Below are 23585 nucleotides of genomic sequence, written 5' to 3'. Positions count from 1 at the left end.
GCTGGATTGTCGGCCGTTTGGTTGGATTCTTGGCCAGGCACCATCAGATCACAGAATTCTGTACAAGGTTTAGGAGAGAGCTGGTTAGTCATATTGATTATATTGTATATAAATCCATCTATTCATCCATGTTTAGTGACCTCTGACTGTCATTCACAGATATTGTGCATCTGATCAGAGACTTTCTGCCTTCGTTTGTGCTTTTCACTCACCCTTTGAAAATAATTTTTTGTTAAGTCGAAGCCTGTGAAATCGGTTCACATCCTTTGGTCTGGGAAATCTGCCATCTTTTTGCCAGGGCCATCGAGCACCTTTTGGCTGTGGATTTCTGGCATCTTTTGCCCCCAGACTTCAGATTTTTTTGGCCCTGGACTTATGGTACTTCTTGGCCTGATACTGGCTGGAACGGCACATGTCTGCAGCTCGGCACTGGCTGCGGCGATGCCAGCCTTTAGTTCGGGTCGGTCAAAACGTAGGTAAGTCTTTAAACTGCATAATAACAAAACAGTGATTGGTCAGTTCTGATGGTAATTTTAGGATGGTTTTGATAAAGTTCTGGCTATGAAAGACTTGCACTGAAAAAAGTTTCTCCAGTAGACAACTCTTATAAGAGTTCATTCTCCACAAGAACCCGTCCATGCTCAACAAAAAACATACGGTCAAGCCTGATCATTTTTAGGGATTATAACTTCCCCTGTCTGGAGGATCGCACACTCCATCTTCATAATGATGTAATCAACAAAATCTTGATTGGTGTTCAAAAACCATGAATGTTTATTCATTAATTCTGAACACATGGCTGCCATAATATCCTTTAAAACAGGACACTATTTTAATTCAAGAGCCATGATAACTTTTCAAGATATACACACTTTTAAACTCTATCATTCTCCTTTACGAAGATAGGTCAGAACCTTTCAGTTAAAGCAAGTAGCAAATCATGCACAGCCTCACTTCACACTAACCAACCAGTTGGACATATTCATGCCTGAGTGCACATTTTGAAAAGTTTCAAATCTCAGTGACCTTTCTCAGTTGTTTTGGCACTAAATCAATGATGTCCTTTTCTCCAAACCCCACTTGCAATGCGTAGTGATGTATAGTAAAGTGTAAAACATCTTCCATCTTCAAAGATCTCTCTGAATCTGGACCACCATCAGCATTTTTACCTGAACCTAAGGATTTCCCTGTACTTGGACCTTTACCATATCGTTCTACACTTGGGTCTGCTGATCTTCCTACACATCTAGATCTCTAAGGCTGGAAATCATAAAAAGCAGAATAAATAAGCAGCAGGGCCTAATAAAGCATCTTAAACTAGCTTCTAAAAGACACTGATTACACAAACAAAATGAATCAATCAATGTTGTCTTACCATACCATTTAGACTTCACATCATCTTCGGCAATTAATTGAAAAAGAAGCAATTAATAAATAGTTTCAAAATATATTTACACTTAAAAATAACAAAACATCACACAACCACAAACATCTTGGTACATAAGTTACTGTGGACAAAGTTCAAGCGTTAAGAAGCAGGAAAATGGGCAAGCTTAAGGATCTAACGTCAGAGCCGCTCGGGTGTTCTGTGCAGTGGTCAGTCGCTATCAAAAGTGGTCCGAGAAAGAAACCGGAAGTTATGTTATGTTCCTTCCAGACGCGTATCCGCGACAACGCACGTGCGTCCGATAAAACCATATAAATTAGTATGCCAACATAAACATGTTTTTAAAAGCAACATGGCACGTGCTGCGTCCTAGTGTGCAGATATTTACCTTACATAAATTGCTTAACTGTACCAAAACGCGACAAAAAGTAAAAATTTAGGAAATACTGTCTGTTGACAAAAAGCAAGATTAAGCAGTCATGATTAAATTATTAATTTTGAGGTTGGCGCTATCAAGTGGGCGTGAAGAGCTTCTTAATGCCCCGCCTTTTCGAAATGCACCTTTGTGATTGGTTAAAACCCTAGCAAACGTCCACCAACAACGAGTACGATTGGTGGATTCGGTTACCCATGGTGACTGACACGGTCTCCCATGGTGACTGACATTGACATATAGCCGCTACATTTTCTGCTACTAAACAAGCACTCTGATTCTATAATATCTGTCTTAAAAATCTATTAAATTATTAACGTTTCATGAAGACACTCGGAGCGACGGACTCAGTTTGTCGAGGGAAGCACCGCGCGGTAAACGCATCATTTTATAGATGGGAGTTGGTTGTAGATGGTGGAGTTTTGAAGCCCACCTAGCTAACCTGCTAATGTGCTAACCTGTGCTGTACCATATGAAAGTGTCCGCGAGGCAAATTTGTTGCGTGTACTTCTTGTGTTTTTGTTGTCATTTCATTTGAATGTCCTGTCGTTTGTTTGTTTCCATCTCTATTGTTATTGAGATAAACAGCTAACCAGACCCAATATTTGCTGCATGTGCTTAAATTTTTCACAGCGTCCACTTTTAAAACATGACAATGTTTGATTTGGGTCGAACTGGTTGTTATATTGAACTTTTGTGTGCTTATTTTTATATGTATATGGTTAACTGTTTGTAAAGCCAACCCCATTGAATGCTAATGCATGTATTTGATGCTGTTATGTGACGTATAAAATCACAGTTGCTTCCAACTGAGATGAATTCTGCAGCAGGATTTAGTGCAAAAATATATAGTGTTTTTTTTATATTTACAGTTTATTTATGTTTTGACCATTTGCAGTTATATGCAATAATGTGCATAAATGCAATGCCTTATATCAGTTCACATTAAGTTGGCATGTACATTGTTTTTTTTGTGTTTATGGTATTGCTCTAGATTCCACTAATGAAATGTCCTATTGTCTGTTTTCACACAGTAAAAGCGGCTCTCAAACTAACATTTTCCTATCAGAGAATTGCCTTTTAGAGGTAAAACTGGCTGAAATGGATGAGCAAAGTGTTGAGGTATGTTTATAGTATGCTGCATGGTTTATGCAGGCATTTACATGCATTTATGTTGATGGTAGTTATTATGACTGAACCACAAATCAAAGAAAAACGCTTTCACTGAACAAAATTTATTTATCATATTTTTATTTCACCATTTCATTTATTTATTATTTATCACAAATTTATAATTTATTATTAAGACACAAACAGTTTATTTTATTTCTTGCTTTTACAAAATATTAGTAAATAATTTGCATGTATGCATTTATCAGGTGCTTTTATTCAAAGCAACTTAAAGGCGGGGTGCATGATATTTTGAAAAACACTTTAGAAAAGGGAGTCGGGCCGAGTACCAAAGCACACTTGTAGCCAATCAGCAGGGGCATGTCTACTAACCGACATCTTGGCCTGGGTTGCGTATGTGTTGGGCGGGTCTATCAAAAAAATGTCCAGATTCTATTAGGGTAGGGGCGTGTTTGTTTAGGTGATTTCAATGTCAACATTGGCTTTGAGAGTTTATGCACCCCACCTTTAAAGCGATAGTTCACCCAAAAATGAAAATTCTGTCATCATTTTCTCACCCTCATGTTGTTACAAACCTGTTTACATTTCTTTGTTCTGATGACCACAAAAGAAGATATTTTGAGGAATGTTTGAAACCAAACCGATCATGAGCCCCATTTACTTCCATAGTATTATCCTATTATGGAAGTCAATGGGGCTCATGATCGGTTTGCCTTTAAACATTCCTCAAAATATCTTCTTTTGTTGTCATCAGAACAATGAAATGTATACAGTTGTTTGTAAATGCATCAGGATGAGTAAATGAAGACAGAATTAAAATTTTTGGGTTAACTATTCCTTTAAAATGCATTTGATCTGTACATTTAATCTGTATGTGTGTTCCTGGGATTGAACCCATGACCTTTTCGTTGCTAACACAATGCCCTACAATGCTATAGTTGAATAGTGTTTCCATATATCTGTGTTGGTCAGAAATCTCTAAAAACTGAATGCAAAAGATTTTCTGGAGTTATGTTAATGTTTATGTAAGCAATGCATTTGTAAGTAAATTGTTTTATCTAATATATAGTAAATCTTATCCTTTTGTATTTACTTAAATCAACAAATGTTGATGACAGTCACATGTATCTGAAATCCCTTTTTATCTTTTGTGTGTCTTTTTTAGAGTATAGCGGAAGTTTTCCGGTGTTTCATTTGCATGGAAAAGCTGCGGGATGCGCGCCTGTGCCCTCACTGTTCAAAACTGTGCTGTTTTAGCTGCATACGGGTGAATACACACACACACACACACACACACACACACTCTCACAAACTACACTAGTGCTATAATATTCACAGTGTAAGGTCTATGTATTTAAACAGGACTCCCTGTAATGCCTTTATTACTTCAGCTTGACGGGACATTAATGTATTTCTATGCAGGGGACTTTGGTTAACAATGCTTGTTAAAACCGTAATTTGTTGCAGCAAAGCAATTTTTAGGTTGGAGATGCATTAAATACAAAAATGAGAATGTACTCCATGTGATGCATAGTGAAATAGGTTTATTGAATAAAGAAAAAGTCTATTTTTCATTGCCTCTGACATAAGTTATCATGTAGCTTCAGAAGACTTTGCATATGTGAATATTCTTTGGTGCATAATATGGCAAAAATTAAAAAAATGGCAGACTCATTTGTATTTTTGGATGAAGTATAAAGATCTCTATTGTTTTAGCCAAATTGCTTTGCGCATTGCTTTTGTACATTCCAGCCCAATGCAGAACGTGTTGGACAGAATCCTAATCATAAAGCTCTTAAAACCCATTTGAATAATTGACCTCTTTAAAACGCTATTGGTCAGATGAGCCAAACTAGCTTTTGGATATTGGCAAATTAAGTCAGTAAGACCTTTTGTTTTTCTCCTTGGCAGCGATGGCTGACGGAGCAGAGGGCACAGTGTCCCCATTGCCGGTAAGAATTTAAACAAAGTTAAATTTGTAACATACTCTGTGGGTAACTCCAGAGAAGCAAGTATTGATTTGTCTGTTGCAAGTGCTCACAGAATAAGTTCATTTCAGAGTGGTATCGATTAGTTGTATTACAGGGATCTCATACAAAAAAGCTTTAAACAACTGGACCGGAGCCACCAATGAAATTGTTTGGCCTGGAAGAAACGCACATAACTGCCAAGGCAATTTGGAGAGTGCCTAGAAACCAATTTTATTATTTATTTCATTATTATTTTTGACAAAAACTGTCATGTATACATTTAGTACTGTACATATAAAAACAATGTTTTTTTATTAGTAATATGTGTTGCTAAGGACTTAATTTGGACAACTTTAAAGACGATTTTCTCAGTACTTAGATTTTTTTTGCCTCTTTTTCCAGATTATTCAAATAATTCAGGGTTCCCCCAGGTCCGTAAAATCCTTGAAAGTTTGTGAATCTGGGGGAAAAAATTCAAGGCCCCTGGAAGTTTTTGAAAATATACATACATTGATACAGGTCATTGAAAGTGCTTTTCTAGAAAAAAATCCAAATTATTCCCTGTGTAGTGTAGGATAATATTATAACATTTCTAATTTTTTAAGCACAGGTGCTAAACTGTTCGCTTTAAATGCTTATATCTTCTGTATGCGAATGTTGATTCATACCAAAATGCATATTTTGCATAGTTGTGTTTGACAAATGAAAACGTCTCGGGTTACGTATGTAACTGTTGTTCCCTGAGAAGGGAATGAGACGCTGCGTCTCCCTTGCCATACTTCATGCGACCCTGTAACGCCGTCTTTGGAAATATTTCAGATAGCGATATACTTCCTTGCTGCCGCGTCACCCTGTCTTTGTCGTTAAGCCTCACCATTGGTTGAATTTGATATACACATTCAGACACACTTACCCCTGGACGCGTCCCCAAAGTGTCACCGCAGTGACGCAGCGCGAGTTCCCTCGAAAGGAAACTGTAACAATGTATCTTAAAAGGTAACACGATGTAACCTTGCTCTTACTTGAAGTGTGTCCCCACATTTAGTCCTTGAATTTGAGGGTATTGGACCTGGAAAGTCCTTACAAGGTCCTTGAATTTGAAGTTAAGTAAGGTGTGGGAACCCTGTAGTTGTGTCTTGGCTAAATATTGTCCCAACCTAACAAACCATACATCAATGGCAAATTTAATAATTCAGATTTCAGATTAATTTCAAAACACTGACCCTTATGACCAGGGTCACACTTGTTTATTTTCTTTATTCAATCATCGTGTTGTACTTATGACAGAAATGTTTGTTTTTGGGGTAACTGTACCTTTAAGCATCTACATCCACATATATACACTTTACGGTTCATTTTACAGCTATACGGAGTAACACCCACAGAATGCATTTTAGTATAGTGTGCTATCAAAAGCATGGTGTAGTGTGCATTTGTAGTGCTCATGTGGGCAATAAGACTTTGAATCCAACCAATCCAGTATAATTCAGTCCCATTTCTCCTTGGCATCTTTCCATTGCTCTCAATAAATGTGTCAAGGCCAAAAAAAAACTACTTTGTTTTTTATTGACTAATAAATACTCTCCTTTAATCCAGAGCTCCACTTCAGCTGAGGGAACTAGTGAACTGTCGCTGGGCAGAGGAAGTGACGCAACAACTAGACACCCTGCAGCTTTGCAATCTTACCAAACATGAAGAAAACGACAAAGACAAGTGAGCACACACTTTTTTAATGCAAAAGACATTTTGTGTTAGTACTTAGTTGACTTTGGTGACTGATGCTGTGAGTCCCCAACATCTCCATTTCGGATAAAATCACTGGTTAGAAAAAACGGATTAAATGATGATAGTTTTTATAATTCTAAACTGTTTAATTAAGCATTAATGGTTAATTGTGTGATCTGCAGAATGAATTCATAGTATTTTCTCACTCCATCAGATGTGAGAACCATCACGAGAAGTTGAGCGTGTTCTGCTGGACCTGTAAGAAGTGCATCTGTCACCAATGTGCACTGTGGGGAGGAATGGTAAGCAATTCAGACTACAAAATGAGTTAGTCAGGCCGACAGATTACGTGTACAGTGTCATTTCCTCCCGCATCCAAATGTTCTTGTTGTCACACGTAGGAGCAAATTCTCAATGAATAATCTGTTGCAGACAAACATTATTTATTTGAGATTTCCATATTCAATTCAATTTTATTTATATAGCGCTTTTCACAATTGTTAAATTGTTTCAACTGTCAACCCAAAACACGTCTGAAATATTAAATGGCATATTTGTCTACATCTCTCCACAGCATGGAGGTCATACGTTCAAACCTCTGGCTGAGATCTACGAGCAGCATGTGACAAAGGTGAACGAGGAGGTGGCTAAGCTACGGCGTCGGCTAATGGAGCTCATCAGTCTGGTTCAAGAAGTGGTGAGCACACCTGTGTTTCTATTTTAGATGTGTTTTGGGTTGACCGTTAATAATGGGGTTTTTATTCAGAAAGTCTTCTAATGATAAATCAAATATTATTATGGGTTTTTAAGTGCTTTGGGAGGCATTATGCCAGGACATTAAGTGAGCACAAATCTGTCAATTAGTTGTTGTGGCTCATTTAAATTATAAGTGATTGTCCACTAGAGGGCAGCATAACAATATAAAATATAAATATTTACAATTATATCTTCCATGCAATATGGATTTCAGGAGAAGAACGTCGAGGCTGTGCGGGGAGCAAAGGATGAGAGGGTGAGGGAAATTCGAAACGCTGTGGAAATGATGATCGCTCGACTCGATAATCAACTCAAGAATAAACTCATCACGCTCATGGGTACATCTGCACTTCTTCTGTGGTCTGCATGTAACCTGATGGTTCACGTAACGTTTGTACCCAAACTCAGTCCTGTGGGCCGGTAAGCATACTAAAAACGTTTAGGCAGGTGTGCTGAGGCAACTGTGCAGGACACTGACCCTCCAGGACTGAGTTTGGGTAATGTATACCCCCTGGTCTAATGTAAACGTTCTGTTCCCACAGGACAGAAGACCTCTCTGACTCAGGAAACAGAACTTCTGGAGTCTCTCCTGCAGGAAGTCGAGCATCAGGTGTGTGGCGGTTTTGCCTAGCTAGGATATATCTACAACCTAAATCCTGTGAAATGTTGGGTATAGGGTTAGGTCTGAGGGTAAGATTAGGATGAAAACAGCCGTTTTGGCAAGATGTTGTGATTTTGTTTTTAATGTCCTAAGTGTGTTTGTATCCCACAGCTGAGGTCCTGCTGTAAGAGTGAGCTGATCTCAAAGAGTCCAGAGATCTTGCTCATGTTCCAGCAGGTTCACAGGAAACCAATGCAGTCCTTCGTGACCACGCCTGTCCCACCAGACTTTACCAGGTGCACCTTCGCACACTGCACCTTTTAATCTGTTAATGTGACACTTCATGCATGGACAAAATATTAACTGTGTGAGCTCGAACTTTTGCACTCTTTCTGACAGATTGTGTAAATGTGATGAATAAACATGATTACATTTCTTATGAAGTGCATTTCTGGTTTGCTCCCTGAGGGCATTACACCACCAATTTCTTTCTAAAGTGATTTTGAAATGAATGTTGGAAAGTGTAATTACAATATTAAAAGTGCAAAAGTTCAAGCTAACAGCTAATATCAAGAGGTAAAATGTTTTGTCAAATATGATAGACATTACTGATAACTGTATATCTCCTCAGTGAGCTTGTTCCTGCCTACGACTCGAGCACTTTTGTTTTGGCGAACTTCAGGTAATGATCTCTTTCCTTTCTTTTATCATTTGAGATATTAGGGATGCATAACAATTAATCGTGATTAATTTATAGCAGAATTAAAGTTTTTGTTTACATCATATATGTGTGTGAACTGTGTATAATAATTATGTATATATAAATATGCACATATGCACATAATTTTAAGAAAAAAAATATTTATATATTAAGTATTTATATATAATATAAATTATACATAAATATACAAATGTATGTACACATGTAAACGTTTCTTAAATGTATACATGCACGTGTGTGCATTTATCTATACAAAGTTATTATACACAGTACACACATATATATGATGTAAACAAAAACTTTTATTTGGCTATAGATTAATCGCGATTAATCATTATGTATCCCTAGTTAATATGACTTTAATTGGTGTTGTCTTAATGTTTTTAGTACCCTGCGGCAGAGAGCGGACCCGGTCTACAGCCCCCCTCTCCAGATATCAGGCCTGTGCTGGAGGCTGAAAGTTTATCCAGTAAGTTTGTCTTTTACTTCCTTCTTATTTTATGCTACTTAATGACAAAGAAATGACCCATAGCATGATTGCATTACTTATCTCATCAATGTCTTTTTAATATCACACTTTTTCAGGATGGTAATGGTGTTGTGCGGGGAAACTATCTTTCAGTTTTTCTGGAGTTGTCGGCAGGGCTTCCCGAGACATCCAAGTATGCCGTTTTAAGTTGCAGCTTGATATAGCAAGTGCAAAGATGGCATAAATAACATCACGTCCTGTACTTGTGAAACTATTGCAGTGTTTCTCACTGACAGTATTTCTTTCAGGTATGAATACAGGGTGGAGATGGTCCATCAGGCCTCCAGCGACCCTACCAAAAACATCATTCGAGAGTTTGCTTCAGACTTTGAGGTGGGGGAGTGTTGGGGATATAACAGATTCTTCAGGCTGGATCTTCTTGCCAGTGAGGGATACCTCAATATGCAGACTGACACCCTTGTGCTGAGGTTCACAATTCTTTTTCATATCTTAAATCAGGGTTCCCACAGGTCCCCAGGTGTGAATCTGAGGGGAAAAAAATTCAAGGCCCTGAGAAGTTTTTGAAAATATACATACATAAATACAGGTCATTGAAAGGGCTTGAATCAATTTTATGCAAGCAGTTTTCTGGGAAAAAATCCATATTATTCCCCGTGTAGTGTAGGTTAATATCATAAAAATTCTAGACTTTTTAAGCACACGTGCTGAACTGTTCGCTTTAAATGCTTATATCTTCTGTATGCAAGTGTTGATTAATACCAAAATGCTTTTTTGCATAGTTGTGTTTGACACATGAAAACATCTCGGGTTACGTATGTAACTTTTGTTCTCTGAGAAGGGAACGAGACGCTGCGTCTCCCTTGCCGTACTTCCTGCGTCCTTGTAACGCCGTCTTTGGCGATATTTTAGATAGCGGTATACTTCCTGGCTCCAGCGTCACCCTGTCTTTGTCGTTAAGCCTCACCATTGGTTGAATTTGATATACACATTCAGACGCACTTACCCCTGGAGCAGTGACACAGCGTGAGTTCCCTCGAACGGGACCTGTAACAATGTATCTTAAAAGGTAACACAATGTAATCTTGCTCTTAATTGAAATGTGTCCCCATTTAGTCCTTGAATTTGAGGGTACTGGACCTGAAAAGTCCTTGAAAGGTCCTTGAATTTGAAGTTAACTAAGGTGTGGGAACCCTGTTAAATAGCTCTTTTGCAATTGTTGAATTGTTGTGTGTGTGTTTTGAAGAAGTTTCAGAATAATTGTAAATAACATTTAGAATACAATGCTTTTTTTACTTCACAGGTATCAGGTGCGATCTCCCACCTTTTTTCAGAAGTGTAGAGATCAGTACTGGTATATATCTCAGCTTGAGTCTGCGCAATCCAGCTACATTCAACAGATCAACAACCTTAAAGAGGTCAGATTTTAACATAACCTCCATGTGTAGTTTTTGACCCCCAATAGAGACTCCTTCCCTGGATTGCTTTTCAATGCCTTTGGACCTCTCTGTTAATCTGTTCTAATTTTGTCATGCGATCTGTTCATACCGCTGATGTTTTGCGTGGTCTTGTGCATTTAGAGACTGGCTATCGAGCTTTTCCGTCGGCAGAAGTCTCGGAGTTCCTCTCCTCCTGATCGCCGTCTCTGCCATACGGCTTCTTCCGGGAGGGACTCACGTCAGGGGAAGACTTCGTTACCAGAGGAGGGGAGTCAAGCAGCCTCTGTAGAGACGAAGGAAGAAGAGGATGAGAAGACCCACCATGATGACTCTAATGTAAGTAAGAAATGCCTTAAAGAGCAGCGTCCAAAACAAATCATTGACATTAAGGTACCAATAAACCAGATTTAGAATTTTTTTTTTTACCATTTTTAAAGTTAATTATCTGCCAACAAACAATTATGTATGTTGTGTTTATTGATTTAAAGAGCCCATATGGTCCGATTCACATTTTTACATTTCTTTTGTTGTGTAAGTGTGTATTAGTACATGTTAACTATATGCAAAAGGTACAAACCCCAAAGTAAACAATGTCACGAGTTATCATCTCCCATTTAAATCTCTTTTCTTGGACTACGACAAACACACGGATTGTAGACAACAGTTTACTTTCTGGGTTTGGTGATGTAAACAAGACCGACATTATCATAATTCCTTCCGCTAACTGTAAGTTAACACTTGTTAGCATTGCATTTTGACCGAATCTTTCAAACATGGTAAGGAGTGCCACGTTTCCAGCTGACGTCAGAGGTATTCAGACCAATCACAACGTACAGGTTAGCTGGGCAATCAGGGACGCAGAGCTTAACAATTTGATTGCCTGCGTTTCAGGAAGACAGTATATCTGGAGCTACAAAAATATATGGTATGTGAAATAATGTGTTTTTTGAGCCGTGAACCACGCGAACACATTGTATTATATCAATTACACATAATAACATTGTTATATAGGTGCACTTTAAAACACAACATACTCAACTGTCAGAGCAAATTACACATTATCATCTTTATGCTTACAGTTATTGTGTAGTTGCTATACGAATGTTACTGCAGCCTCGGGAGCTGTCTGATGTTGACTTGACATCAGAAATTGTCTGATGTGTGACTTTAGGAGCTGTCGGATGGAGATCTGGAGGTGGACTGTCTGACCGGAGATGAAGATGTAAATCCTTTGGACGGCAGCAGTACCTCTGGCAGTTCCACGGCCACCAGTAACACCGAGGAGAACGACATCGATGAGGAGACCATGTATGTACAAAATGTTTTAAAGAGCCTTATTAAGATGACATGACCTTACCTTTCAAGGTTATATTTTCAGAGAATGTAGGATGATTATTGTGTAGAAAACTAAAATGACTTTCGCTGGGTTTACACAAAGGGGTCGCTATATTTGTGAAATCAAGGGAAACAGCTGTATCCTCCTCCTGGCTAGAAAAGCACGCTTTAATTAGGGCTTTCGCATTTGTGACATGCAGCCCATCTCACCATGTATTTAACCAAATCTCTTCTGTCCTATCACGATCTAAGCTCATAAGCACTATTGGCAGCTTTGAGTTGTGTGGGCTTTGTGAGAGTGCTCGTGTTTCTCTAGTGAGATGTTGAAGTCAGAACGTCACATGTTTCTGCTCATGCTCACACACACACACTGCTTGAACCAGATAAGACGAATGAGTCATCACAGCTTCTGCCTCCTGCTTAATAATCCCTGTTCTCAAAATCTACGGCTTTCCCATCATGGACGCCTGGGTTTCCTGTGGGATTTCTTTGCCATGGGGGACACGAACATCTTTTCTCTTTTTTATGTATTGATATTTAAACATTTTATTATAATTACATTTAATTATAATTAATAATAATAAATTAATAATCAGGGTTCCCACAGATCCTTGAAATCCTTATAAGTTTGTGAATCTGGTTGGGGGGATTTCAAGGCCCTGGGAAGTTTTTGAAAATATACATATGTAGATACAGGTCATTGAAAGTGCTTGAATCTATTTTATGCAAGAAGTTTTCTGGAAAAAAATCTATATTATTTCCTGTGTAGTGTAGGATAATATCATTAAATTCTAGACTTTTTAAGCACACCTGCTAAACTGTTATATCTTTTGTATGCAAATGTTGATTCATACCAAAATGCTTTTTTGCATAGTTGTGTTTGACACATGAAAACATCTCGGGTTGCGTATGTAACCTTTGTTCACTGAGAAGGGAACGAGACGCTGCGTCTCCCTTGCCATACTTCCTGCATCCCTGTAACGCAGTCTTTGGCAATATTTCAGATAGCGATATACTTCCTGACTCCCGCGTCACCCTGTCTTTGTCGTTAAGCCCCTCGAAAGGGAACTGTAACAATGTATCTTATTCCGTCGCATTTTTTTGAAAAAACGTGCCGCAAGATCAAGGATTTTTACCTGCAACAATCACAAAAAAACTCTTGATACTTTCGTGACATGTCACTTTATTCTATAAAACCTATTTATTATAAATACATTTTCAGTATTTTTTTACTGATAATTTTTTTTGGGGGTATTTCAAATTTGTAAAATGGCAGGTGGGGCAACTATCAAATTTAAATTAGCGTAACTGTTAACAATGGTGTTTAAATTATTACAAATTCAAATATATTTAAAAAGATACATGGCATTATTTTATGTTTGAAACCTTTTCAACACATTTCACAAATATCAGTAGTTGTTGGGATGTTGATGAATTGAAAAACTTCTATCCACAATTTGGATGTTCTTAAATGTCAAGGTAGCACATCAGCAATTATGGGTCTTTTTTTAAGATTAACAAGCATAAACCGTAGACATGATATTACATCTTTTAGTAAACCCCATGTGGTCTTTATGGTTAAATAAAAAGTTTTTCTTCAAGTACCTTAAAAAATTGCATTAGCCGCACAAAGGTTCTGAGTTCGAACCCAAAACACATATATGCATAGCATAAATTTTAATGTTTACATTGTATATGTAAATGTTGTTCATTGGGGGCAGTGGTTATTGGTGAGGTTGTGCTGGTATTTGTTTGATGTATCCAGCGAGTCAAAGCTCTCAGCTTCTATAAATACTGTAGTAGATCAGCGCAGTGAACCGCTGGAGAGGAATGACTCATACCACGGTACAGCCTGAGACAATAGTGCATGTGTTACTCTTACATACACGCATAGATATTCAGCAGGAGCTGTATGCTGTCCACACCCCCACGGTGCAGCTTATTTCACTGCTTACTATTAATGAGGGCAAACCTCATATAAATCCCGGTTTGGGTCGTTTTTAGAAATACGCTGGAGACAAAATGCCTGGCTATGCCTCATTTAGCTCTGTTGGGTTACGATTAATCATTTGAAACCTCCACACGTACACACAATATTAAAGCAGTGGAGTTATAGATTGCAAGCTTGTTTACTTCCTGACATTTTGGTGATGCTAGAAAATCAGTTGTTTTGTTGGAGAGCAGGCAGAATAATAAATGTGCTTGAATTTCTCCTGTAGGTCTGGTGAGAATGACGTGGAGTACAGTGGAAATCTGGACCTGGAGGAAGGTGAATTACCTGAAGATGTTGCCGGGGCAACAGGTGATCCAGCATTTCTCCACCCAGGCATCCTCATTAAAGGCAGCAATGCTGTTTTGTCTTGAAAAGTGTGTCATGCATATGGCAGTCTGGTGTGTCGAAGCACTTGGCTTTGAAGTATCGACTGCGACACCTCGTGAATCATCTGTAGTGATATAACCGAGCAAAATTACCATATCAGATTTGCAGCAGAAAAATGCTGCTTGGGAATCTGATATGCTTACTGAATTACACTGAAATGAGTAATAATCAATGCACATCTAAACTGACTCTCACACCCTATTCCTCAGGAGGTTCCATTGCAGGTTCCCGGGGTTCAAGGCGTGGGGCAGGTGCAACCTCATCCAGTCTCTTGGAGATCGACCCGGTCATCCTCATTCAGCTCTTGGACCTGAAGGACCGCAGTCACATGGAGTCACTATGGGGAATGCAGCCCCGCCCCCCTGTCTCTCTTCTCCAAACCCAAGGTGCCATATTCAGACACTGCTTCAGTTTCAATGGATAGCCTTATAGGATAATGACTACAGAGTCAAACCTGTGCATATCTTTGATTGACAACAGCTGCAGTAACGTCTCGTAAAGAGCGCGAGCGTCGGCCCCAGGCCGTGCGTCGGTCAGCTCCGGACTCGGGGGTCCTGATCAGACTCAAGGCTCAGATGGCTGAGGTCCGCAGTAAGATGTCTGATGTGAAAGGGCAGCTGGAAGCTCGCAGTGGAGCCAATCCTCGGGTCTCCTCTCAAGGAGCCTTGAACCATGAACAGGGTCCATCTATGGACTCGGAGATGGGGCCTAGCCGCAAACCTAGTGATGTGCTCTTCAAAGGACCAGTCTCGTCGCGTCACTCCCGCAGTGGTATATAGTGTTTAATATTATTTTTATGTATTGGTCTACATATACAGGATATTGGACAAAATAACTTAAAGTTGTACATTGGGGATGTTTCCTGTATAGGGCTTATCCTAGTCCCAGACTAAGTCATTTTCCAGCTTCCATAGAGTAAAACATTTGATTTTTACTGTTTTGGAATCCATTCAGCTGATCTCTGAGTCTGGCGGTACAATTTTTAGCATAGCTTAGCATAATTCATTGAATCTGATTAGACCATTAGCATCATGCTAAAAAATAACCAAAAAGTGTTTCGATATTTTTCCTATTTAAAACTTGACTCTTCTGTAGTTACACGGTGTACCAAGACTGATGGAAAATTAAAAGTTGCGATTTTCTAGGCCGATGTGGCTAGGACTATACTCTCATTCTGGCGTAATAATCGAGGACTTTGTTGCCATAACATGGCTGCAGGAGGCGCAATGATATTACCTAGTGTCCGAAAATAGTCCCCTGCTATTAAAGGGATAGTTCAGCCAAAAACGATATTAAACCCATGATTTACTCACCCCCAAGCTGTCCGAGTTGCATATGTCCATCGTTTTTCAGACAAACACATTTTCGGATATTTTAGAAAATATTTTAGATCTTTCGTTTGATTAAATGTAATGTTACGGGGTCCAGCAATAGTCCACGACCTTCAAGTCCAAAAAAAGTGCGTCCATCCTTCACAAATTAAATCCAAACGGCTCCAGGATGATAAACAAAGGTCTTCTGTGGGTAATCCGTGCGGTGTTGTTGTAGAAATATCCATATTTAAAATGTTATTAACGTTATAAACTACCTTCCGGTAGCGCTGCCATCTTAGAGTGATGCGCATTCAGGATGAGAGCTTACGCAGCGTACAGAGTTTCTCTGCTGCTGCTCTGTGCCCCCGCCCTCCGAATTTGTCATACGTCACTAAGAAAAGTGCGTACACTACGCTAATACTCTCTCCTGAGTCTAAGATGGCGGCGCTACCGGAAGGTAGTTTATAACGTTAATAACATTTTAAATATGGATATTTCTACAACAACACCGCACGGATTACCCACAGAAGACCTTTGTTTATCATCCTGGAGCCGTTTGGATTTAATTTGTGAAGGATGGACGCACTTTTTTTGGACTTGAAGGTCGTGGACTATTGCTGGACCCCGTAACATTACATTTAATCAAACGAAAGATCTAAAATATTTTCTAAAATATCCGAAAATGTGTTTGTCTGAAAAACGATGGACATATGCAACTCTGACAGCTTGGGGGTGAGTAAATCATGGGTTTAATATCGTTTTTGGCCGAACTATCCCTTTAAAAGTAACCAAGGGAACTATTTTCGGCAGTGCGTAATATCACTACGCCTCCCGCAGCCATGTTACGGCAGCAAAGTCTTCGATTATTACGCCAGAATGAGAGTATAGTTCCTAGCTATATCTGCCTAGAAATCGCAACTTTTAATTTTCTTTCAGTCTTAGTACACAATGTAACTACAGAAGAGTCAAGTTTTAAATAGGAATAATATCAAAACTCTTTGGTTATTTTTTTAGCGGGATGCTAATGGTCTAATCAGATTCAATGGATTATGCTAAGCTATGCTAAAAGTGCCAGCGCCAGACCCAGAGATCGGCCGAATGGATTCCAAAACGGCAAAAATCAAGTGTTCAACTCCAGGGGAGCTGGAAAATGATCATATTTTCCAAAAAAGTACAGTGTCCATATAAGTTGGTTGTGATCTCTGTCCCAGGAGTGAAGAAGGCCAGTTCTCCTAAGCAGGAAAGCCTGGGAGCGTTGTCCCTGCGCAGGGCTGTGGATGCTGGCGAAAAAGAGCTGAGAGGAGTTGGTCGAGAGTCACCAATTGAACCAGCTCTCTGTCCCAGAGAGGGGCCGTCCTCTTTGGATGGTCAGTATGCTACACTTCTCATCTCATGAAGCAACTGCCTGGTGTAATCTTAAAACATGTATACACCAGCTCAACCCTTATGTTGCAACACTGATTATTTTTAATCTGTTTCCCAGGCTCCCTCAAGCCTCGCAGTGTGCAAAGTTCTCCTCCCTCTCTGGGAAGCAGCTCCTCTTCCTCTGATAAACCCCCTGGATCAAAACATGAGGAGCTGCTGTTCGGGTCTTCTGGTTCAGAGCTGTTTAGCGTCACTGCTCCAAATGGAGCGTCTGCACTCGCCACCAAACAGCGCAGGACTCCAGCAGTAGGGTAATGTACTGAATCAAGACGTCAGCACCACATCATGTTCCCTAAATTGCGTGTGGATCCATTCATAAACTGATTTGCTAAAGATAGATTGACGGTTAGTTGATTTAGCTGTTAAAGAAACTATGGAGTACTTTTGAATAAAAGATGTTAGGCCATATATTTTTATGTATCTATATACACTACTTTACAAAAGTTTTAGGCCACCATGCCAGAATAAGATTAGTTGTTTTTGCAATGTTATAATGATCATATATAATTGTTTCTCAGTGTCTTTAATAGAATACATCCAGAAAATATAGGAAATGTGTATATAGTATTAAAAACTGGATAAAAATGTAAACTGATGTGTCAAGTTTTTTCCACTTGAACAATAGCAGGAAACTGCAGGATCTCTTAAACCTAAATAAAATTAAATGCTAATTTCTCATTTTAGAGAAATTAGTCTTTTTAATTCATTCTGCTCAGAATCGCACAAGATGTGTTTAGTGCCTTTTAGTCCTGAAAATTTAATTTTTTATTTTTTGTACATATTTCTTGTTTTTACTGTTTGTAAATAAAATAGATTGAAAATTAAATATGGATGGACATTAAAACTTCTAAAACAACAAGTCTGGTGGTGGTGGCCTAAGACTTTTGCACAGTACTGTATATGCACCATTTCTGATTTTTAATTGAGGCTAAATCTGGCAACCTTTTTGTCTTTCTTAATGTTGTCAATATTGAATGTAGATTTTATCACTGTGCTATTATTATTGCTTATTACATGGCACTCTAAAATCCTTGATTCTGATTCGTCCAGTCGCGACATTCCAAGGTATGTTATTCCGAGGAGATAACAGGCTGAAAATAATGACAACCCAGATGCAAAAATTAAATTAAATATAAATATGTATTTTAATAACACTATATTTACAAATGATTAAAACTAATAGTGTGTTTGTGACTTATCTTAAATCTGAAAGTAAAAGGGTTTTCATCGTGTAAAAAAAGGATATTTAAAATCAATATTTAATTTTCCTTACATTACTTATAAGGTCAATAGCCGTGTAATAAGCGGGATAATGTAAAGACAGATGGTTGTTATCATGAAATATATAGGCCCTTTTATTGTGATACAAGAGTTTTAAACCACACTCATTGGCTGAGATTGTGTTTCTCAGGTCTGGTCTGCTGATGGACAGCTCGCTCAACTGTGACGAGGAGAGCGCCGGTGACAACCATCAGTCACTGCTGTCACTAGCTGAGCCATCATCATCTTCTTCCTCACGTCCTGATGAAGGTAAGACGGAAAAATCTGTTCTCAAAAACTCACAGGAAGATCCAAGAACATTACTGCAATGCAGAATGAAGACATGACACTTGTGTTGTTTTAATGAGTCATTGCATAAACTCTGAACAAATGGCAAATTTAGATGAATTCTAGAAAAATAAGAAGTTATCCTGTTAAAGGAAAACACCACAGTTTTTCAATATTTTACTATGTTCTAACCTCAACCTAGACAAATTAATACATACCTATTTTTTCTCAATGCGTGCACTTTTAATCTCTGTACAGCGCCTCGTGAATGTGTTAGCATTTAGCCTAGCCCCATTCTTTTCTATGGCTCCAAACAGGGATGAATTTAGAAGCCACCAAACACTTCCATGTTTTTCCTTTTTAAAGACTGTTACATGAGTAGTGACACGAGTAAGTATGGTGGCACAAAATAAAACGTTTGTTTGGAGCCATAGGAAAGAATGGGGCTAGGCTAATGCTAACACATACAAGAAGCGCTCTTCAAAGATTAAAAGGGCACGCATCATCAAGTTGAGGTAAGAACATAGTAAAATATTGAAAATGGTGATGTTTTCCTTTAAGATGGGATTCAGATGAACTATTTCCAGCTTAACCAACCTTTAGTGGTGCTGGTGGCTCATATAAACATATGGGCGTCAATCCACAGGTGTCCTCTCTCAAAAGAAGCCCCATCACACCCTGCCGATCATGAGCAGTGATAGTGAGCTGGACTTTGACACAGAGAATGAGAATGAATATGAAGCTGTGGCTCTGGATGCTGGAGACTGTCAGTTTGACATCAGGACACTACCCTGCACAGGTATCGACAACTTAAAATCCGGTCATCCCTTCCCATTTTGGCATTCCAAACCCTTATGACTATCATTATTTAGGATATCTGATATATTGGTAAAACAATCACACAGCCCTAAATGTTATTATATGAGTGATTTTGTTAAAGGTATAAAAATAGTCTTCACCTGTTCTTCAATTTTCTTTGTGGGTGGGCACTAGAGAGTAACCAGCCTATTAGTGTTCCATTATTATATCTTGTTTTAAAACTCTGTGTTTGATTTTTAGGCGAGCAGCTGATCACTGAGGATCTAAGCTTTGTGACCGGAGAAACCACAGAGAGATGATCCACTACAAACTATTGCCACAGTGTTACAAAAATGTATGGAAGTGACACAAACCTTCCCGTGTCAACAGGCACTGGATGTGTTTTCTCTATTTTCTTCTGCGTCTGTGCACTTTATGTTCAGCTAGAACAGAAAATGAATGTTTATATGTCGTATATGTTATATCTTTTTGAAATTGGAGAGAAGTGTTTTATTTTTGCTTTGCGAAATGCATACCATTCCATTATAAAGGTGAGGTTGTAAAATTTATGTGCATTATCAGATTAGTTGTATACATTTCCTCTTCTTTGGCAATGCTGCTTATGTGTCATATATATAAATAAGAAACTTTTGTTCGAGTCAAATGACCAGGTGCTGCTCTTTAACGGTAATTTATATACTTTTTGCTTTATTCTTTGTGCTGTATCCTTTAATACTACATTTATTTCTTAAATATAGTCCCCAGAAGCTAACTCTTCTTGCAACCGTGAACATATTTAGTAGTCCTCAAGCTGTATATAAATGCAATCAAGTTTACATTAAAGCGTCTGCAAAAAGAAAATTATTATTATTATTATTTTAATTTGCAGTGCGTTTTTAGCATCACACTTCAGTTATGAGCACTTCCACAGCCCAACATTCCAATTTCATTTTTTTTATTATTTTTTATTTTTTTTCACACATCTGTTAACTTAAGTAAGATTAAGGCAAAATAAAATGCAATTACACGCATAATGTGGGTCCAACTTAGTATGTTTACCCCCAGGTTATTATATCAAACATTAGGACTGTCTGTATTGTATTGTTTGTTTGTTTGATTAGGAGCTCGATGGCATTGCATTGTTGACACGTGGTCTTTATAGCAGTTGCAACTGGCAAATTGCACAGTTTGTATCCTGAATACGTCATGACTTCATCTACAACTGGGGAGTAAAGCAGATGTATTCATTATAGTTGCTATTACAATCTGATGAAAGTTTCAATGTTTCGTTAACATACGGGAATTAATGCAATATTCCTGCTGTTTAATCCTTAACAATTCACTGCAGGTCAATGATTTGTGCAAAGCTGAACTGATGTTTTTTTTTATTCCTGCATATGTACACTTCTTTCTCCCCCTTCTGCAGTCAAAAAGCTACTTTCAAATGCTGTTATATGTGATGGTATGTCTTTATTGTTAACATTTTTGTTTCATATGAGAACCGGGACGGTTGACTCAGATTGTCGTTTTTGTTTACTGGTTTGTTTCTTTAGCATTTTAAGCACATTAGACTTATTCTGGAAGATACAAACAGTATTTTACTGTATATTTATCTAAATTAAAACACGAACAAATAAATCTAAGGCTTAATAAAATGTATTTTGGAGTCATGTCATTTGTTGGCCCATCACATACCTGTGCGTGTGAGAGAGAGGTACAGAATGAATGGATGGATGATAAACTATGAAGTAAAATGTAAGTTGTTCAGAAAATGATGTTTGCATTTTTTATGAAGCGACCCTTATTATTGTATGTGCAACTTGTAACATTTATGTAAAAACATTCAATGCATACAATGATTTAAAAATATAGCATAAATGTAGTACTAAAGCATTAAAGTGTTGTCTTTTTGTGGATCAAAGATGACCTTGACAGGTTTGTTGAGTTTTTTTTTGTTTGCGCATGCATGTCTGTCTGTCTGCACCTGCTGTTTGGTCTAGTCTGTGTGAGAATAAACCCAGCAGTGTTTTATGTGCATGAGTAAATGTTGGCTCTGATTCTGTCCTCTACACGTTCGTTCCTGATCCATTCCCTCCCAGCGCCTGATGACTGCCAACACAAAGCCTTATTGTGGACACTTGAGGGCTTTATCCTGCTATGGAGTCAGGATTCAATACATGTTTTTATAATGATAATCTACATTGGACAGACAGTGGTTTTGTTGCAGACCCTGTTTTGAAAGGGGTTAGAAATTTAAGTACAGAAATTTGATGTATTGCTCAAACAGGGAGCAAAGCACTAAATCGTGTTCCCAGTGCAATTTATCACCTTTTGATGACAATTACAAAATTAAGTGCAGGAAAACCACCAAAAAACACAAATAATAACATGTAAAATATTTGTAACAACAAATAAAACAATTTGTAAGCACTCACGGTCTACATAAAATGAGATGGAAGGCCGGATTTGGCCCACGGCCTTGAGCTTGAAACCCATGTTCTACTGCAATAGTTTCTCTTTATGAAATATGGATTTTTCTATATTCTCATTCAAACGGTCAATTACAGTTATTTAAACTAAATTGTTTATACTTTTTACAAATTTGATCATAAATAAGATGAAAATTTGGCCCCATGTTGTTAAGACCAAAAGGATGCAGCCTTCTCATTTCTGTTTGCATCGTGACCTTCAAAGGATCGAGCCAAATTGGGACATAATCTTATAGCTTTGTCCCAGTACGAAGGCTGGATCCTAGAATGCAGCCTCTGAAGGTCACGAAGGTTGCATCCTTCGAAAGGCTGGATCCTTTGAAGGTCATGTTCTTCGAAGGCTAGGATGCATCCTCCAAAGGTCACGTAGTCCTTGAAGCAAACTTGAATTAGATCCATAGATGCAGCACCCCCAATTCCTGTCCACCGTGCCTGCATCAGAGTCATATCTGACTTATTAAAGTGAATATTGAACCAAAAGAAAATAATTATTATAAAACGGCTCGTTCTGGTTCTTCATTCTGATTGGATGAAACGCGTTCTAAGCCGTGATAAAAATACACCGGTAAACCCACGGTTCAGACCGCATCACAAGTATCACTGCGCCACTGTTGCAGCGTACTGATTTATAAAAATAAACACCACAGTTTTTATTTTTCTACCTTTGCACAATTATGGCGATATCCAGATAAATGTCAATAAATATTGTTGAGTCATTTCGTCAATAAAGAGAAAACGTTCTCTGAGTTGTTTTTGTCTATTTTTTGTCTATTTTTGTATATTTCCGCTATTATCCACTAGATGGCAATCTTACCCAACTTAAACACTGACGCATTCACTCGACACAACAGCGTTGAATCTGATCTCTTACAAAAGTTCTTCACAAAAATGGAATTATCTCCGTTTTTAGCTGAAAATCTGAGAGGTGATAACTGATAAGAGAACAAATTAAGGTAGGATGAAACGTTTTTTTGTTGTTGTTGGAAAGCGGATGGACTGTTCTTTCATTTGATATTTCTATGTTTATTTAAAGAAGATAATTTTTCTGTAAGGCATTAAACTAAAACTGGGTGGCAACTTTAAAAAAAACGCTGACGGGGAAAGAGTTCAGCATGCTTCCAAGCATATTTGATTGCACAATATAAATGTTAATGTATATTTTAGATTAATGTTGATAAATGAAGTCTTAAATCATATTTTCATTGTGTCTTTGCTGCGTCTGTGTTGGTGAACTGCGCTCTGTTTCAGTCACACTTGATTCTGAGGAACTACTTTGTTTGGCGGAAGAGTAATATTTGTACTAATATAATTACAACTTATTTGTGTTTTATTTTGTGAAACCCTGCTAATGCATATGATGTAACCGTTTTATAAACGCCATAAACCCCGCAAAGCAGTGGGTTACCAGTGTATTTTATAACAGCTAAGGGGGTTTAGCCCTCCGCTTTGCGTCGTGCCTAACAACTTCGGAGGCTGCGCGAAGACAGAAGGTCACCTTCTAAGGTTTTATCCATTGCTAAGTGCAGGTTGAGCCTAATAAATGTCAAGTTGAATAGTTGACCTTAACGGGCAGTTTTGGGGATATAAGTCTTCCCCCATTAAAGAAATGGTTTGATAATTTGAAAGAAATAGCTGCCTGGAGGCGTT

The 23585-nt window shown here is 38.2% G+C and overlaps 1 protein-coding gene across 2 annotated transcripts; it reads left to right on the top strand.

Annotated features, from left to right (window-relative positions):
- The first annotated feature begins 2009 nt into the window (after window positions 1–2009).
- trim37 (tripartite motif containing 37) lies at window positions 2010–21108 on the top strand. Of its 2 annotated transcripts, none has more exons than XM_055208195.2 (25): window positions 2010–2194; window positions 2855–2942; window positions 4117–4218; window positions 4863–4903; window positions 6518–6634; window positions 6861–6948; window positions 7221–7343; window positions 7617–7740; window positions 7945–8012; window positions 8175–8299; window positions 8635–8685; window positions 9112–9193; window positions 9310–9386; window positions 9502–9681; window positions 10515–10629; window positions 10792–10986; window positions 11822–11958; window positions 14205–14287; window positions 14575–14751; window positions 14846–15136; window positions 16890–17045; window positions 17162–17354; window positions 18515–18633; window positions 19298–19450; window positions 19711–21108. In XM_055208195.2, the coding sequence occupies exons 2-25, from the start codon at window positions 2922–2924 to the stop codon at window positions 19767–19769; spliced, it is 2877 nt and encodes a 958-aa protein (XP_055064170.1). In that variant the 5' UTR covers window positions 2010–2194; window positions 2855–2921; the 3' UTR covers window positions 19770–21108. The 2 variants fall into 2 exon arrangements, with proteins under 2 accessions (XP_055064170.1, XP_055064169.1); XM_055208194.2 differs by having other exon boundaries at window positions 14843–15136.
- Window positions 21109–23585: the final 2477 nt, after the last annotated feature.

Source organism: Misgurnus anguillicaudatus, chromosome 12 (genome assembly GCF_027580225.2).
Source record: "Misgurnus anguillicaudatus chromosome 12, ASM2758022v2, whole genome shotgun sequence".
Lineage (NCBI taxonomy): Eukaryota > Metazoa > Chordata > Actinopteri > Cypriniformes > Cobitidae > Misgurnus > Misgurnus anguillicaudatus.
The sequence above is the reverse complement of the archived record's forward strand: the minus strand, read 5'-3'. Positions and strand labels throughout refer to the sequence as shown.

Bases quoted from the DNA above. Each gene is read 5' to 3' on its own strand.
- trim37 (XM_055208194.2), top strand. From the start codon at position 2,922: ATGGATGAGCAAAGTGTTGAG. The intron at 6,635-6,860 runs GTGAGCACACAC...TCACTCCATCAG, and splicing joins GAAGAAAACGACAAAGACAA to ATGTGAGAACCATCACGAGA. The intron at 6,949-7,220 runs GTAAGCAATTCA...ATCTCTCCACAG, and splicing joins GTGCACTGTGGGGAGGAATG to CATGGAGGTCATACGTTCAA.